This window comes from Urocampus carinirostris, chromosome 11 (genome assembly GCF_059441175.1).
Source record: "Urocampus carinirostris isolate Australia breed hairy pipefish chromosome 11, RoL_Ucar_1.0, whole genome shotgun sequence".
In the NCBI taxonomy this organism is placed as follows: Eukaryota; Metazoa; Chordata; class Actinopteri; order Syngnathiformes; family Syngnathidae; genus Urocampus; species Urocampus carinirostris.
In genome coordinates, this window is record NC_142359.1 from 21,775,991 (window position 1) to 21,795,312 (window position 19,322).

Here is a 19,322-nt window from a genome sequence, read left to right on the forward strand (position 1 = left end):
TGCTCTGAAGGCGCACAGCCATTCTAGTTTATTCTCCAAAAAGTGTAAATCAAGAACGTTCACACATAACACACGCCTTTGATTTTAGAATACAAGAAATAAATAGCAACGGTAAAAAAATAAAATAAAAACACCACGACCAGAAGAAAAAAATCAGTGCTCCTCTTCCCCTGTCTCATCCTCTTCATCTCCAAACGTCTGCTCCTCCATCTTGACCATCGAGTGCGATCGAGCCGCTACCTGCGCTGCCAAAGCCGAGTTAAAGCTTAGTGTCTCAGAGCCGTGGATCTCTGTCAGTCTGTCCATGATGGAGAAAGCTGGAATTTTGGGCTTAAGTAATCCCTCCAAGCTGTCAAGGGTATCCCCGTTGTCCTCGATCTCGTCGGACTGATGCAATTCGGACGCACCCCCACCGCCTCGGGTGCACACCGTATTTCCTGCCACCTCTTTCTCTGCCTCCAAACCGCAGCTGAACTCAGATGGTTCAGGTCTCATCCGGTCTTCCTGTTTGTTTATTACCAATGACTGTGATGGGTCATTTCCACCGTCAGCCTTTTCCGCTGAGTCGGCAGATAAGGCCGACGAATCGGTCACGGGGTCAGCACACCCAATGGAAACAGCTGCAAAGACAGAAAGAGAGTACTCAACTGATAAAATCAAGATTCTAATAATCACTCATTTACAGTGTTGGGCATGTACAGCAATCAGTGGAAACCATGAACCAGTCATTTTTCTTGGATTTTACAGTCTTGACACTCCTTATCCATTTTGTCTCTGGACTTCAAACCACTATAAGATCTCCTTTTTGCATTCCTAGGTACCTTCCAAGACGTTTTCATAAATAAAGTTAAGCTTAACTTACTTTTGGAAGATGCGCTTCAAGAGATGGGCGCCTTCCTCCTCCGTGCTAGAAAGTGGTCGAAAAAAAGCCATCCAAACATTTTCTCAACCGCATCAAACTTCCTTATTCCACTTTCATTTCAAAAGAAACGGCTCACCTCTTCTTTACATCAACCATATCGAATGGATGCACGAGATATTAAACAATAAAAATATCAAAGTTCTTAGCGTGCTGGAGATACAGCATAGAATGTTTACAATCGAACTAGGAAGAGGATCTCTTCTTCAGGGTGGATGCTCTGATCTCTCACAACGCCACACGCCGGTAGCGGCGGAACGAAGGACTACGGTACAGACCTGAACTCGGAAAAAAGGTGAACACAATACAAAATATAACTTACAGCAATGTCCTAGTATTTTTTGACATCCCGAAATAATTGTTCGTATCTACCATTTTTCCTAACTTGAATGCTCGTAAGTAGGGGAGCGTCTGTATTGTATAAACGATATGGAGAATATCTCCATGACGAGAAATTCAGGGTCCTCATACTCTGCTTGACACAGCACGACTAACTGTTAAGTCGTACTTTGGAGGGTCGGCGTGTTTATATCTAAAATTAATTTATATTGCATGCAAATTGAGGGTTGTATGTGATAACTTGAATCATTCAGGAGTTTTCACCGGTTAGAGGGCATTGTAATACATGTTTGGGATTTAATCAGTAGCGGGATCCCGCAGTAATGCACCATGTAGCAACGACAGTAGAGTTACATCATTTTATTAAAAAACACGTTACAGGACTAATTATAGAGAAAAGGAATAACACGTAAGTCCCAACACTGCTCATTTGATTCTTGATTGACAATTCAAAATGGGAATCAATAACAGATGAGGAACTAGCAAACTACAAACCTTGGTCACTGAAGAGCATCTGCTTCCTCTTCATCCTCTCACCCACCGATGTGCGAAAGCCCAGAACTGCCTTGAGCTCGGACAAGACGCGACGGGACTCTTCCCGCTCACGGCGCTGACGTTCCCTCTCCTCCGGGGTGAGCATGTCGCACCACGAGTCCTTGACTTCATTTTCGGAGTCCGAACTGGACACATAAGCTTCCAGCTCCTGTCACAGAATCAGATGAAGTCTTTCATTGAGAGTCCCAAAAGAATAATAGAACAGTAACATTCATGGTGCGATTCAACTTTGAGTATTTTGGATGATCTTCCAAGGCTCAGAAGGTATTTTTCGGACTTCGTAAACACAGCAACACACAATTAAAAAAATGGTCTTTTGTCGGGAAAAAAAAACAAGTATAAGTCTGTAGACATGCACTTCAAAAATGAGCTCAAATACGGTGTCCCGTGGGTTTATGATATGGTGGTTTGCCAAAAAGCATACATTTACACCTGGTGTGTCAAACATTCGGCCCACGGTTTGGATCAGGCCCGCGACTGGAATTAATCCAGCCCGTGACACAATGATGAGAGAGGCACAAGAGAAAAAAAATGAGCCACACCACAAAAACAGTTACCTGCAGTTTCAAATATGTGCACTGGGTGTTGCCAAAACTAGAAGTCCCGGACGTGCTGTTAAGGCAATATCATTGCACTCACATGTGGTTTGTGTTTGTTTCTCTTAATCCAAATGATAATGTTCTACTAAACTATGCTTTTCATCACCAATGATTGGAAATAATCGGTTAGCGTCTGAATTAAAAAATACAAAGCAGCTCTAGCTCCTTTAGATCATACACATGAAGTCTAACAATAAATTTACCAAATTCAGGAAAACATTTTCACTAACATCTAAAAAGCAGAGAAAGACTTCTACATTTTTTAAATTTTGCACTTAAATTAGTGGCATTTGTCTCTGCCCTACAAGTCCCACGGTGCTATAGAACATAGAAATATAATGGATGAGAGAAACTTCATGAGCTCACAAGCAATTGGAATATTTGAATGCTTATGCATATGTGAACAATCTGGAATTGTTAAAAATAACCCAGTGGTTCTCAAAAAGTGGGGCGTGAGGTTGTGTCCTCGGTGTAGATTTCTTTACTGTTCTAGAATAAAGTGCAATTACTCCCCCACTACTCTAAGAGGGCATAGCGCTCTCATTGGCATAGTGTGCGCCTGTGGTGAAGAAGTTTTGTTTACATTGAGCATTAGCACTCGGTGCGAAGATTGAAGTGTTGACACAAGATGTAGCGGACGCTTGAGTTACACTATGAAAACAATATTTAACAGGAATGAGAAAACAGGTGGAGATAAATGGAAATAAAGAGAAAAACAATCTGCTCTACTTATATATTTGGGTTTTGCAAGTTAACATTTTCTTATTACATTGGTACCTCTACTTTCAGATTTAATTCGTCCTGGGAGTAGCTCTGTAATTTGAAATATGTGTAGGTAGGGATGCCTTTTAAATGTAAATTCAGTGATATGTTTCAAGCCCCGCAAAAGTACATTTTTTTTCATAAATCATAAAAGAGCATGAAAAATACTGTACATATTAAAATTAGATTACTGCACAATAAACATAAAAAAGAGGCACGTGATGTAAAAAAACTAAGACTTAAGGAAAGAAATATATTCATTTACCTTTTAACTGGCCTCTTTGGTTACTGGTCCTAAGCAATATTTTTTGCCTCGCGTTTCTTGAAAAACTGATCCAATGACGTCTGTTTTTGCCAATTAGCCGTAAAAGCGCAAGGCAGACGGCATCATAGTGAACAATTGCCTGACCTGTCAACATTTTTTCCGGGTGATTGCTTTACTCGAGACTAGAGTGTTTACAAAACGGGAAGGGGACACGAACAGCATGCCAAGATTCAAGCATTTGTACAGGTTTTCCAGGTAGAACTCTCGGAGCGGCAAATGGCGGTGCATACTGTATTTTTTACTTTGACACTTCCTTGTAACTAGAAGCAATATTTTCCTGTTCAGGTACATTGCAATCTGACACTTCTGTATGTAGAGATTTGTAAGTAGATTACACTGAATTGTGTTCTTAAGTTGATGTTGGAGATTAGTTTGAATTTTTATTTATTGATTTTATCCAATTAAATTTTTTGTACCATGTGGTTTGACATGGTAAGTCAAAAAATGTTTTTATGTTAAATTACTCTTTTTTTCATTTTCTGTTTCATTAAATAAAGTAACACTTTGTTGTAATATGCTCCATATTTCTGTCTTTTTCATTTACTCACATGTTAATAAAGGTAGGGTTAAGCAGAGCAGTACAGACAACAATTTTAACAATTATACTATTTGTAGTCAGGGGCGAAGATGTGGTCTGGAGGGGTGCACAAGGTTTTCTTATTCCTAGGCGGTGTACGACAGAAAATAACTGAGAAGCACTAGATTAAGCCAACCAAAAACCTGGCAGTCGGATTAAGACCTTTAAATTTTCAAAAAAAAGATGAGAAATCTCGTTAATGGCAGGGAAAGAATTGATCCACCAAATCGGCACATCAAGTTGATCAGAGGAGTTACTACTGTAAAAATTAAATTATTTTGTCCGTCCTTTCTATATTTTAGGTCAAGTAAAATCGAAATGTAAACACAAACGATCAATACTTAATTCTTGTAAAGTGAATTAATGAATTCACTAGAAAGGCACTTTCTGGTAAGCCATTTCGCTTTTAAACATTTATATAAATAGCGATTAAGTAATTTCAGGGACCAACAACTTTTCATAACTATGTTACAACCTCTCAAATTCAAATTTCCAACCTCAACCAGTGAGCTGAAATAACTGCTCTCACCAGCTCTTCGGGAACAGGATCTGTGTCCAGGATCAAAGGATAGGACGGAGGATCAGGCATCGCAGTCACTATTGCCCCAAGCTGGTCCAGACTGTCTGAGTTACCTGTAGAAATGACGTGGATACAGCATTTTTAAGGATTGACTCGCCCATCGTAGTTATTTCCTACCTGGACAGTCATTGGCCCGCCTGAGCATCCGCTCCACTTGTCCGACCGTGTCATCCCAGCATCCGGTGCTGGCCTGCATGTGAGGCTGGAGTTGGTTGAGCCTTTCACTCAGGTCCTGGTAGCCCTCCAAAGTCAGCTGGCTAGGCTCCTTGGACACCATCAGTTTCTCTAGGTCGTCCTCCAGGATAATCATCCTGAAGATGACATCCGGGTTAGTTGCCTGGAGATGCCGGTGAGGGTTTGCGTACGTCTCACTCGCTCAGCAGAGCCTTGAGGTGCAGTTGCAGGCTGCGAATGGAGGCGTGGAGAGTGTTTAACTCCCGGCACTTCTCGCGCACATGGGAGCTGCGTTCGGAACCCGGCGCCCTGGCCTGTGTCTCAAAATGGCGGTGGAAGTCATAGCTCCGCTGCACTTCTGCAAGACAGGTTGCTAGCGCTTGGTGCAGGGGCTCAGTCACGCTGGCGACGGAAATGTGCAGTGGGAAAGGAGGAACAGGATCTTCTTTGGAAGCAGCGCTTTCCTCCTCAAGTCTGCAGGGTGACAGGAGGAGGGCTAATCGGCGAAAGCACTCTGAGCTTTGCCCTACCCACAACTGGAACAACATCTGGAAGATGACAAATTGTCAGATAAGTAGGCAGTATTTAGGAAAATTGATTGTCAAATGTATCCTTATGTATATTTTATTGATAATTGTTAAAATACCCTTTGTATAAGAAGAAATCCACTTTTGAGCTTCTCAACAGTTATGTTTTTTTTAGAATTCACAATAATAGAAAGGATTGTCTTCGTAATTAGAAAAAAAACTCAAAAATCTCAGGTCCTATAATGAGAAAATCCCCCAAAATCTAGTATATAACCAGTCCATACAGACAACTGAGTGAGATTCAAGAGGCTTCTCATGGTACTGTTATACATGGAAACCAGTACTAGTTGTTTCAAGAGGGAGAGCAAACACTCTAACCAAAAAACCCGGCCTGGAGAGGGATATGGGTGCCCCACAGGAAGTGGTGTCTTGTCAACACAGGTGGTTAAGGGACCTGTGAGCCGTGGACCATACATGTGGGTGCTGTTTTTTTTTTTCGTTCACAAAATTCTAGCCAATCAAAAAGTGTGAGAATGGAAAGCTAATGTTCAAATCAAAGTCATGTTTTAGAGTCTCATTAAAATTTGCCATTTGTTTAATCCCTAAACACAAATTATAATTGTGGATGGTCACATTCCATACCTAGGTATCGCCATCAGACTGATATCAAGATATTGGCACTGATATTGCAGATTGCAGAGTAGATTTTTTTTCTGTAAATCTCCGTGTTGAAAAAATGTTACTGATAAAAGAAAAAAAAAAACACCTTTGTAAATATACATTGAAGTACATTTTCTGTGTTCTTATATGCCTTTGTTTTGTGGTAAATTTACTTATCAGAACTACTAATGGTTACGACACCTCTTATCAGTCGGTAGTGAGGAGTTGAGTACTCCTATTGGTCAGAAAAAAAAGCAGCATTGAACCTCCCTAATTGTAATTATTGTAAAGATTCTACAGTGAGAACTTTTCCCGCTCTAATTTGATTAAAATATTATCAAAGTAAGGTAATTGTTTTTATCCATCCTCAATGGCTGGTACAGAATTAGAGATAAAGTTGTGTGAATATCTTAAGACTAGAATTGGGTTTTTTGTCATGGATCTATGTTGGTGAAACATTGTGTGCAACAACATTAGACATGGCTCTCTAGGGTAAACGTGTAATAAAGACTTTGAAGAGAACAATAAGATAGAAGAATAGCGAATAAGTAAAAAAATATTTACAAAGTAGTCAAGTCATGTTTTTTTGTGACGCCCCTAATCACAAAGAGTCTCAAAGGGCTGCACAGACCACAGATTATTGCAAACCACAGACTATTATGACAACATCCCCTGATCTAAAACCTACATGAGGGCAAGGAAAAACTCAAAAACCTCAACATGGGACAAATGAAGAAATCTTGAGAAGGGAACGCACATGAGGTAATCCCCCTTCCAGGATGACCAGGCTGCAATGGATGTTGCAATAACAAATAATACACAGATATTGTCAACATAAGCAGTGCTTGGAGACTTGCTCAAGTTATAATAATAGTGCAATGTAAGAAAACGCATAGTACTAATAGTGCAATAAAAAGTAATGTAATAACATTAGCAGTAAATTCCAAAACAAATGGCAAGATACATATTTTCAGTTGTGCTCACTTGTTTAGGGTAGTAATGGCTTGTAAGATGTGTACAACTATCAAAAGACAACAGGAATGATTAGAAAAAAATCCAGTAACACTTCACCTTGAGGGAGGGCAGACTGTAGTCATCAGTCAGTTCCTGGGCCTGCTCGTCGCCAAGGTGCTCGATGCCTAAGCCCAGGCCCAGCTCCTTAAGAGGCACTGCAGACATGTAGTTGGTCACGTTGTCCACCTCCGATGTCAGCGGAAATGTCAGCTGCTGTTAAGGGCAACAAAACTCTTAGCAGCCAAGGATGTGTGCAATTATAGGTCTTTGTCTTTTATTCCGAGGGAAAGAGATGTCCTATATTCAGACTTAAGTCCAGGAAAGGATATTCCTTGAGCATATGACACGTGGCCCTTCGTGAGGCTCTAAAAGCTGAGCGGAGAGCCCAGTAGAGTGCCTTCCGAAGTCCCATCAGTTGGTGTCCTCGGGGCGCCAACCCTCCCGGCCCTATCCTGTTAAAAGTGCCGGCCGCACTCACCCTGTCGAGCAAACTTGACAAGTGAAATGTGATACAACTGTGGAAACGTATCGAATTGGAAAGAAACGGGCACAAATACAACACATTAGACTGAAGATGAAGCACAACACAGGACAAAATAAAGTGCTGAGAGCCCCTGTCACTGTTTAGCACAGGGGTGTTAAACATACGTCCCACAGGCTGGATCAGGCCTGCCAATGGATTTATCTCGGCTTGTGAGACAATGCTAAAAAGCATAAGAGAAAAATGAGCCGCATTACGTCAAACAATGACCTGTAGTTTTAAATATGTCCACTGGAGGTCACCAAATCCAGGTTCCACTACCAAATAAACCACCCTCTGTAGCTGTATTTGCTGACTACCATTTATTATCCAGAGAACAGTGAGGAAACACCCATCCGATGTTATTCTATTTCAAATAAAAATTATGGACACGCTGTTTAAAACAATACCATTGCACTTACGTGTGGTGCATGGATCTCTTAACTGAAAAATTTGCATCTTAACTCGATTTTATCCCCAGTGATTTGGAATTATTGGTTAACAGCAAAGTTCCCAATTTCAGGTAAACATTTTGATATACAATTAAATAAATAAAAAGCACAAACACAGTTTTGAATTATTCAAATCGTTTGCACTTGAATTAGTATTTGTGCTATTTTTGTGGCTTTCCAGTTTGCATGAATTTCCCTGAGTTAAAAAAACTGGTGAAAATGAATTAAATTGTTCTTTTGTTTATTTTACAAAATCACAGTTGATAAATACAACAGGATAATACATCTTAGTAAAGGAAAAATATTGAAAGGAAACAAAACCTAAATAATAGTTCTATACTTGAATTTTACCCCTCCAAATTATAATATTTAATGGTGAGCCTCCAAAAGATCCCCAGCCCTACGGCTACGGCACATTTTTTATGCCATTAATATTACTGGTCAGGCCCCTTGAGTTTTTTTTCTACCATCCGTCTCGAGCTAAATTTAGTTTGACACCCCTGGCTTAGAAACTACACTGATGTGATTATACAATAGCAAGAAACCTAAACAGTTGTGCCATGCTTAAAGGACCCAATATTCTGACCGTTTTGATCCAATTTTTCTACAAACCTTTGTGAAAGGAACTTGAGAATCACACAGAGGGGTGATTAGGAGGAACAATTAAGTCAAGCAATTATTTCTGATTCAACCATGCAGGTTTGGGCTCAGCATGCAGCGACGGGACACAAACAGTGTTGGGACTGATGCGTTACAAATAAAACGAGTTCTTGGAATGCCATTACTTTTCTCGGTAACGAGTATTGTAACGTGTTGTTAACATTTTGTAACTTAAATGTCATTACTAAATGGTGCATTACTCTCTTACTACGCTATTTATTTAATGCCCATCATGTATTGCTATGTCCCCTGACTGCGGAACACTCCTTTATCACTCACGTCGTCACATACAACCCTCGATCCGCCAGCCATATTCATTTAAGGGTCAGTGTGTTTATATCAACATACAAAGTACAACTAAATACAGTTGTGGGGTCACTGTCTCAAGCACAAAGTATGATGGTGCTGAATTTTTCCTCATTGAGATATTCGCCATACTGTATATACTTGCATTGAATTTCCAATTATAATAAAAAAACACTCAAATCAGGGTGTCACCAGTAGCGAATTGTAGGTAGCACACGAGGAAGAGGGTGTGGCTCATACAGGAACGAGAAACCAATGGTGCAAAAGCAAGCACAGAATCTAGGGTGAACGTGTGTCGAGTTTGGTGACTGATCATTTTTTGGAATACACCATGTCTGGAAGGAAAAAATACATACTGGACAGTACTCAAGAAAGGAGAAGGATGTCTGCAACCTGATTGAAGTCCTGAGACAAAATGGATATGAAGTGTCTCGGCTAAGTGTTAATTTGCAAGCTCTCAAGATTACACAAGCCAAGAAACCTTAAGGCTTCACTGCTTAAACAGGTTGGTGTACACGTTTTCTTCTATTTATTTTATAATGTGGCTATTTTTAAGCAGTTTTAGGGAGTAGCCTTCTTTTTGAGTATACAGTAGTACCTCTACTTAAAAATGTCTCTACATACAAAAGTTTCAGGTTACAAAAGAAACTGAACAGGGAACGTTGCCTCTAGTTACAAAGCCGTTTCAGGATACAAAGTCAAAAATACAGTACGCGCTGCCATTTGCTGCTCCCAGAGTTCTACTTGGCAAACCGGTGCGTCTGCGTGAATCACGACATGCTTATTGTGTCCCCAGGTAAAGTTAAAGGGTATAAGAATAGATTTATTATTTCTTTTATTTTTCGTTTTATTACATTATGTGCCACTCGTTTTATATTTATTGTGCTGTAATCTATTTTAACATGTATTTGTTTTATGTTCTGATACTAAAAAAATCTCATACTTTTGCAGAGCTTGAAATAATTAGCACAATTATATTTAAAACGAGTCTCTACTTAAAAATGTTTCAGATTACAAAGCTTCTCCCAGAACAAATTTAATTCGTAAGTAAAGGTATCACTGTATACGGTATTTGATAACTAGATAGTTACCTTTAGAGTAATGTGCTACTTTTTGGTGTCAATAATCTGAGCGTTCACCAAGTTACTTTTAAAATGAAGTAACTGGTAACTGTAACTAGTTTGTATTTTTAAGTAACATGCCCAACACAGAAAACAAATGACAACAATGACCATTGGGATGAACAATCAAGCAATCTTACAGGGTGAATCCTCGCGAGATGACCTCCGTCTCCTGGACCAGCCGCAGAGCCTTGCGGGAAATCCCGGTTAAAGCTTTGCTGTTGTGGACCACCGCACAGAGTTGTGCGACACGGGTGTGGACAGCTCGCTGGGTGGCGCCACGCTTCCACAGAGCCGAGGCCCGTGCCATTACCCACACAAACGCGGCCAGCAGCAAGGGGGCAGCCAGGGGCAACCACACATCATCAGACGTGGAGCAAAGACCCAGCAGAACTGCAGTCAGGCCCACCAGACCTACCAAGTCCCTGAGTGAACACAAGAGGAGTCTTATTTGAACAAAAAAAGTCAAGGCCTGCTTTTTTTTCCACCCAATTATACTGCCTACCTTAAATACAGATATAAGTAAAAACAATACATAAAAGGAAATTAGCATCATTCAAAAACCATTAAGATTACATTTTTTTCAAACACTTAAAATAATTAATTCTATTTTCTTCTTAAATAAATGATTAGTTAATGCTAGCAGCCCTGCCAGCAAGAATAGCTGCTAATGCTATCCATGTCAGCACCCACGACAGAAGCTGCTTATACTGGTAGCCTGGTCAACAACGCTAGCATCCTCACTGGTGGAAAGTGTCTTCGTCCGCGACGCTAACAGCTAATCATGACGGGATTTTTTTTTCGGTCACTTGTTAAATCTCTAAATAATAAAACATATACAGTAATTATTTGCTGTATAACGGTTTGGTGATTTTGGTTACTTCACTGACTGTCATCGCGAATTGTGTTTTGCATTCTGATTGGCTAAACAGTCGTCCCGCCCCTTTTCTGCCTGTATATAAATAACGTTTTGGTCGAAGTTGTACACATGCTTTAAAATTTGAAATATAAACTGCAACCACTTTTCCAATCTTTTAACCCTTCAGCTTATGCAACAATGCAACCAATTTGTGCGTTTTTTCTAATTCTAACAGCCGCCAGGGGCGCTCAAGCAGTAAAGGAAAGAACAGGTGGAATTTATATGCCGAGGAAGACACAAGTTCAATGCAACTTCGCACTTTGTGCTTGAATAAAACTAACATAAACAGACCCTCATCATAGAAAAAAGTTTCAATCGAAAGGGGTGGGGGGGGGGGGCTACCTACCATATTCAGAATCATCTTTGAGTGCGTTTATTTGTTAGCGGATATATTTTTGCAAAATGAAGGGATTACAAGAAGTAAAGTCCAACGAGGCATGACGTATCTCAGTGACTGGTGACATCGTACTGACACGCATTTGTTTATTAAAAGTCCGGCGGTCACTGGCGGGCTGTGGGAACATTAAGGGGTAGATGCGGCTTATAATCAATCAGGTGCATCTTGTAGAGACGGCACTGAACAAGCTGCTGTCAATCATGGACAACTCACTACACCCACTACACACCATCATCTCCAGGCAGAAGAGCAGCTTCAGTGACAGACTGCTGTCACGTTTTTGTTCCACGGACAGACTGAGGAGATCATTTCTCCCTCATGCCATGAGGCTTTTTAACTCTACCTGGGGGAGTAAAAGCCCACAATAAACCCAAACCCCACATTTGCATATTTTACCCTTTTTTATTACAGTGTCTATTTTTTGGAACATTATTTAAAAGCTCTATATTTCATACGTTATATTGGGTATTTTTGTATTCTATAGCTCTTATTTTATTTTTTTAACACAAGGATACTGCTGGCAATGTGAAATTCCCTACGGGATGAATAAGGTATCTATCTATCTTTCTTATAAGTTGGTCCGTATTTCTATACGTTAACGGGCATATGGTGTTATGCAGAAGTGTATTTAAAATATTTTTTTAAAAATGATATTATTTTAGTCACAAGGGTCTTGGAGGATGTGACAGGTTTTCTGCTTCTTAGTGAGCATGACAAAAAATAATTTACCATAACGAGGGCCTGTCGAAGATGCGGGGTCGGGGCAGGGAGCGGGCGCGGTCGGGCGACGTGCAAAGCGCCAGTAGGTTTGGGTCCAGCAGCTCGATCAACTCGATGTCCTCCTGCAGGAGTACGCCCTGGTCCAGGATGCAGCTCACAGAGTACTCGCCGAGTGTACGGTCCTGAATGAAGCAGGGAGAAGGTTGGTCAAGGGAAAATGACAACCAAGCCGTGCTTATGTAAATATTTTAAGCGCAACCCACCAGCTGCTGGTCGAGCGTGTGAGACATGGTCGCTTTCAAGAGTGGGTTCCATTTCCACAAGGCCTCAGCCAGGCTCTGCATTAATCCACCCTAGAAATGTCATTTTTTTTTTACAAAGAAAAAAAAGGGTTTCGTATGAAGATTTTTAACCTCGGGTGAGTCATTTGAGGTGTACATCAAAAGTTAATTAGATTTTACATCTGTGTTAACAATTCCCAACTGAGTTCAAAGAGCCCTTATGCTTTATGCATTAGGTTCGAGGAATGGGGACTGGGCCAAGTGTTGGAGAGTGACATTCTCGTCACAGCGTTTTTTTTTGGGTAAATGTAGCATGAAAATGGTAAAGTAATAGAAGGCCGTCTTCAAGTAGAGTCAAAATAACAACCCAAACCTCACGGGCGTGTCAAAGGGATCCTGTTCGCTGTGCACCAATATGGATTTTTTTACATTTGCAAACGTTAAGAAGAATTTATAGCCGCTGTCGTCGATACGCCGTCATGACCAGATTAGCCCCATTTTTAAGGCATTTGGTGACGCAAGGCTTTTTAGAATGTCAAAAGGATGACATTCCCTTTTCATTCCAGTTTTAACTAACATCCGGGAAGTGACATGCTGACCAAAGTCTTCTTTTCCTGCCGGCACAGAGGAAGTGTGACACATTTGGAAAGTTTTAGATACACAAGAGCACTCATAGCCCCCGACACATACAACAGATGTGAAGTTTAGGCAAAGGAAAGCTGTACATATGCATTAAACAAAGCATGCCAAAAGGAAGGTCAATCAATTGAAATGAAAATTATGTAAGTGAGGAAGAAAATTGCATCCCCATGTGGTAGAAAACAGGAAGCAAAATACAGAGAAATTCTGGAAAAGGAAAATAAGAAAGAAAGTCTCTCTCAGCACATTCTGTGATTCCTGTTTTAGCTCATGAATCATCTGAAGTATTCACCTCCGCTTCCCGGCGAGCATGCCCAGATCCCAGGTCGCAGTCTTTCTCCCTCACTCCTGGGGTACATGCCTCAAAATCAGTGTGCCCTAAATCATGCAGGTAGTGGAAAAGCGGTGAATTCTGCAAAGAAAACAAAAAAGTTAGCTCTTCTCATGCTGATGAGTTGAAGCAAGATCCGTCTCGGCCACCCCAAGTTACCCCCTCTGAAAAAATTAAACTAAATCCATTCAGGACATACATGAGTTCAGAATGCAGATTGTGTCCAGACATTCAAAAATGCACTTCATAATCCTCCTCCTCCTCCCCAATTCCTGGACAATGTCAGACCTGCTCGCTGTCAGCATCATTGCATTACATTCCTGATGCATTCTGGGCGCATCTGTCTAATTATGGTAGCAATATAAATACGGCCTCAGAATAATACTTACCTCCATGGTAATTATTCGATCACGTTTTGTGTATCTCATCAGAACTGACGCACGATTCTGTCCGTTCACTTACGTCCAAACTGCTATAAACAAAAATATCCCAAGATCTCGTCGCCATTTATCTGAAGCTTAGTTAAAGAGCTAACATTATCGTACACTGTAAAAGTAGTGATTCTACACTTCTATAAGAACCTAGCATCTGGTTTTCGGTGTTTAGGGTGACACTGTCAGGGAGCTCCTATTTGTAGCAGCATGACAAAGCATAGGCTAACAAGTGACGCACACCGGCGCTCGGCACAAACCTCGAAAACGACATCTTCGTCAAACTCCTCGGTCATGGTGCTCCTACATCGAAGTGCAGCTCTTTCTGCATGCCGAACTTCGGGAGGTGATTGGACGGGGAGAGCCGTGCCTTTAGCTAAGTAGCTAAATATTGTTTAAAAAGACTACAATTACCATACAAGTGCAGTCTCTAGTGCTTCTTCTTCGAAGAATACCCAAAGTGCCTCTGGTCTACAGCGTTCTCTGTGGCCATTTTGAGTACAGGACCAACCGTTAGAAACGCCAGGCGAGGAGATATAAAGAATGACACAGAAAGACAAAGAAAGTTATTTCAAAATAAAATTGTTTTTAAGAAAAACAAGAATAAATTTCAAAAACACAACAAATAAAGGAGTCATGAGATAATTTTATTACCTTTAAAATGTGTCTTAATAGCTTTATTGTTATATAATAACGCTCTTTACACATATTGTTGTTTACAATTTTATGTTATTCTGTAACATGAACAGGAAGTTCGAGTTGCACGCTCTTTCCGCCTTGACTTAACTGACAAACTTTGCCGAAGCCGAAAAACTTTGGAGAAAAATAGGAAAAGCACCAAGGATTAAATCGTTGATGGAGGGTATACGCGCAAAATAAGGAATAGAAGCGGCGGTTCGCGGTTTGTCTTAGTTCCGTGCTGGGTATTTTGAATTGACAGGAAAAAATGAAGAACTTGTAGTGTTTCCATTGAAAGTGAATTTACGTTCCTCATGGAGAGAGTTGCAACGAATCGGGAGCCATGAGCACAGGTTTGTTTTTTTACATTTGTTACCGCAAATGACAAATTTATCAGGTCACTTCCAGGCAAACATCTCTTAAGTAATAAAAAGCCACAAAACAACATTTTTTATATAAATCAACCACGGATTTTTTTCTACCGCTTAATTACAGCATTTCTCGTTGAAAGAAAAACCTCTACAAGAACAGCACAAAGGGACACACTAAACGTCATTTTGCAAGTTCTCCAAAACCAACACTGACAATTAAAATGAAAATAGAAGTCGCTTTCCCTTGAAAGAGGCTCACTTGCAGCTGGCGATGGTCAAAACTCCTTTGTCTCCTAAACATCTGTCCTGCTGTTGACGCTACACTACCATGCAGTCAATGTAGTCTCTTATCCAGCTCCCGTTGCAGCTTTGTATCGATAAATGTTTCCATTCACATGCATTTGATGTCGGTTATTTGCACTTTTGACAGTTTGCATTACCTGACGACTGATTGCGAATTCGTTTAGAAATCATTCAAACCCATGTCTTCCATATCGTCGATTGTCGTATGAAGCACTCGTTGAACTTTGATTGCATCGTCACTACGACTGTACTAATTGGGCGTGTAGCGGTTCACATTGTGCTCTAATTTAACAGAAGGAAAAGAAACATGCTTCATGTACCGAAGCTGAGTTATTAAAGAAGCGAGAGCGATCACCGTATTCCATGCTTTCTCTACCCCAGTTGTTTCAAGCCAGCATAATTAACTGTGCAATTAAAATGGACTCTTAAACATCTTTATTAGTATTATTATTATTATTTGCCTCGGAATTAGGTGCATTCCTAACGGTGTTTTGTATCTTTTCTGAGCTTGTGGTCGTTGACATTCTAAAACAGATAAAAAAAAACCCTGTCCTGACTCCTGTCTTTTATTTTTCACTTTAATTGAGGTGGTCCAATTATCAGCAAGCTTTGCAGAAGCTTGACAGCGACGTTGTGAATTTAATCAGGTGTTTTGGTGGAGAAGGGAATTTAGATAGGTGAACCTTGTTACCAAACCCCCCTTTTAGAAACATTGCAGGATGTAGTGGTATCACTGGACATACAAATTAATCCACCCTTTCCTTCTAAATTAGTTTGTTGTTTTTTTTACTTGGGCACAGCACAGGAACAACATCAACATATGACTATGAAAACACAATATTTGCATTCCATCAGCTGTACAGTACAGTACAATACAATAATACAACTGTATTTTGTTTGATTTATTTGTGTGATTGTATACTAAAATCCAGTTGGTTTAAGGATTTACCTTACTGGAATTTTGCAATTCAATTCTGCTTCAGTGAGTCAGTCGGCACTCCCAGCACTTTCATTCGAATCTTGGATGCTTGATGTTTTTCACATTTACTCCCCCCGAACCCGGGAGTGACCGTTTAACCTCGCCTGTAACTTCATCTTGCAGCTGTCTCTGCTGATATTTGAGAACGGAAGGAAGTATAATACATTAATGTCTATGTGTTTTGACTCCCGTCTTGTGTTGTGTACATGCAGGTGTGAAGAAGCCTCCATTAGCTCCCAAACCTAAATTTCCCTCCGTGGCCAAACCCTCTCCTCCGCCCATTGCCCCCAAACCGGACCTGCTCACCACATCCCCCATTTCCTCCCAGCCTTCCCCCGCCACTCTCAAGAGGACAAAGCCGGCCCTCGCCCCTAAGCCTTGCATCCCCAAACCCACATGCCCTCCTCCCCCCACCACCTCGTCGTGCCTCAAAGCCCACCTTATCTTATCTCCTGAACAGGATCTTCCCGATAACAACCTCTCATTGCTCAACACCAGAAATGGGAATTTATCGAAGCGGGTATCAGACTACATCATTCCGACGTGCACCTGCAGGCTGCAGGCCTGCTGCCAATGCTGGCCTGCGGAGAACGGCGTGCACGACACTCATGAGTTGAAGAATGGCATTCACGAAGGAGCGGAAACCGCACCAGAGGGTTTGAGTGATCATGCAGGGGTGAACAAAAGGCCTCAGGGGAAGCCTCAGAGACTCAAACACTTGGACAGGGTGGGGAAAAACGAGACATTGACTGAAGCTGAGGTAAATACAGGAATCATAGACATCAGCTGTGATGTTGCAGGCAGCATCATCGCGACCTCTTCACTTGTGGAACATCTGGAGCAGCTAGAATGCAGCGACCATTTGCACTGGAGCTCTTCGCTTCCTGCGCCACCGAGTAAACCTCTCCCCGTCCCGCACCCCCGCAAGCACAAAAAGCCCAACCTGGTGAGACAGGATGGCGTGGAGGAGGTCGCTCAGGAGGAAGACCGTTCAACAGAGGAGAACTCTGTCCACAAAGAAGAAGATGAACCCAGCGCTCCAGTGCCACCCCTTCGCCAGACCTCCCTTTCCCCCCGCCTTCAAAGAACGCACCACGGCTCTCCCAGACTGAACAAGAATGCCTCACACTCGCTCTGCCTGCTCTCCCAGCCCCACCCGACGGGCGAAAACCCTGGCGGCGAGGAGGAGGAAGATGGCTATGGTGATTTTAAGCGTTATCCCGTCACCCACAGCCTCCCTAAGCAGATCAAACTGGGCTGCCCGCCTCCCCCGCTGCACACCAGGAAGGCCTATTCAGCTGAGGACCAACAGCCGCTGAGGCCGCCGCCTCGGAAACCTCAGAGGCACAGCTTACACGCTCCGCCATCGCCCTCTGTCTGCCCCCCGCCGCCTCCTCACGGCCGCATGAGGGAGCTTCCTGCGCCTCCCTACGAGAAACACTCCTGGCGCTTCTCCCGACCCTGTGTGACCTTCTTCAGCCGCCAGATGCCCACCAGGAGCAGCGTGCCCCCCAAAAGTCGCGCACTTGCGCTAGGGGCCAAGCAGCGGGCCCAGTCCTTCTCCGCCGCCGACCTGGCCACACGCGTGGACTCCAGCAAACGGACCCTCTCCTTTCGCAAGCTTCTGGAGTTGCGCATGTCGGTCAAGATACTGCCCAAGATGCTAGCCAAGGCAGGCCATTCGCTAGACTGCGCCAATGCAGAGTCCAAGCGGGCGGAGCGGCCCAACAGCTGCATTGGCAAGGTCAGCACTGGCGACGACAGCAGTGCGGAATACGAGAACGTCCCCCTTTATGAGGAGATCCCCGAGTACATGAACCTGCCTTTCCATGGCTGGTTGCAGGATGGCGACGACACGGATATCTACGAGGCTCAGGACCCCTACCTCCGGTTCCAGGAGGACCACAGCGACAGGTGGCATTTCTTTTTTTGCAACTTGCTTTCTATTGTATTTTTTTATTTTGAACATTTAACAAACCAAAATCAAAAAAAGTTGAAATATTACAGTGTTGGGGAATATCTTGTCATGATCGGGTCATTTTTAACGTCGAGTCTTTTATAGTTCAGAAGTGGTGTTCTTCTGAGCAGTTTCTGAAAATAGATACCCGATGGTGGGTCATTGCAATTTTCCTAGTAAATTTAATTTCTAACAGGCATAATGATTTAGTGTTTGACTTAACTTCTAATGATTTAAACTTGATAATAACATTGTAACAACATAATAATAACATGTGTGTCTTAAAAAATGTAAATCAAAAGGGTAGCCCTTGGCACTAATCAGTAACAAAAAGTAGCTTGCACTTTCAAAAAGGCTGGTGACCCATAGGATATACAGTATTCCTCCTTAAATAAATGATGAACCCACGTCTCCTATCGCCTAGGATTGAGAGACTTAGGCCTTTTCGTATGAAGTTTTAGAAATGACCGGACTCATTACTGTTGTCATATGCAAAATCAACCATCAAGATGAATACCTATACAGCCATCCCTTGTTTAATCGACTACATTCACAGTAACATGCTGGGAAAATCACTTGGTTACAATTTCAACTAATTCCCCATAACACAGCACCCTATTACCCTTACAGCATGACTTGTCAAATTATTAAATACAGGACTGGACATTGATTTGAAAAACGTTTCAATTCATGCATAAGTATCTGTAACGTGAAATGGCTTTCAAATAGTCCAATTTGATAGGTTGCTCTTTTTATCAGTTGAAAAGTTAGAGATGGGATTTTGAACCTGAATCTTGAAAAATGCTTAACTACCGTAACCCTGTCGAGGGTTAAGGCCAGAGCAAACGTTTGGATATTCCTCATGAATAGAACATCATTTTTGGACCAATTTATTATCTATGCAGAGATTTTAAATCGGTGTTCCAAACCTCCCGGACACAGTTCTGTCTATCGTACACAATTGACATCACCAACTCGGAAATATTGTATTTATTTGTGTATAACACACACTCGACTATAACACGCACCTCTGATTTTGAATGAAAAATCGGAATAAAATTGTTTTGACTTTTTCTCAACTCAAACTATGCATTGTAGGTCCGTGGCGGTTGAGAGCACCAATTCCTAATCCATAACCCATTAGAAAAACTGGAAAAGTAACTAAGATTTTTAATTAACCATCACACTATTTTTACTCCTGGTCCCATTGCTAAATACATACTAAT

At 41.7% G+C, this 19,322-nt stretch overlaps 2 protein-coding genes across 10 annotated transcripts in view; one reads left to right on the forward strand and one right to left on the reverse strand.

Annotated features, from left to right (window-relative positions):
• Window positions 1-15,363, reverse strand: vezt (vezatin, adherens junctions transmembrane protein). 9 transcript variants are annotated; one of them, XM_088348531.1, is made up of 14 exons: window positions 15,117-15,363; window positions 14,228-14,291; window positions 14,069-14,145; window positions 13,339-13,458; window positions 12,390-12,479; window positions 12,136-12,308; window positions 10,231-10,515; window positions 7,359-7,522; window positions 7,089-7,234; window positions 5,029-5,378; window positions 4,774-4,967; window positions 4,606-4,709; window positions 1,754-1,961; window positions 1-620 (listed from the first exon to the last, which is right to left on the reverse strand). In XM_088348531.1, exons 3-14 carry the CDS (start codon window positions 14,102-14,104, stop codon window positions 154-156), a joined length of 2,337 nt encoding a protein of 778 aa, XP_088204657.1. In that variant the 5' UTR covers window positions 14,105-14,145; window positions 14,228-14,291; window positions 15,117-15,363; the 3' UTR covers window positions 1-153. The 9 variants fall into 9 exon arrangements, with proteins under 9 accessions (XP_088204657.1, XP_088204655.1, XP_088204654.1 ...); XM_088348529.1 differs by having other exon boundaries at window positions 14,223-14,291; window positions 15,117-15,362; XM_088348528.1 differs by having other exon boundaries at window positions 14,069-14,192; window positions 14,273-14,291; window positions 15,117-15,361.
• The window catches only part of fgd6 (FYVE, RhoGEF and PH domain containing 6), a 23,990-nt gene continuing 18,679 nt past the window's right edge, over window positions 14,012-19,322 (forward strand). Inside the window, exons 1-2 of the mRNA XM_088348524.1 lie at window positions 14,012-14,839; window positions 16,352-18,053. Of these exons, the coding sequence (XP_088204650.1) occupies window positions 14,830-14,839; window positions 16,352-18,053 (1,712 nt within the window). The 5' untranslated portion in view covers window positions 14,012-14,829. The remainder of the gene's footprint in view (window positions 14,840-16,351; window positions 18,054-19,322) is intronic.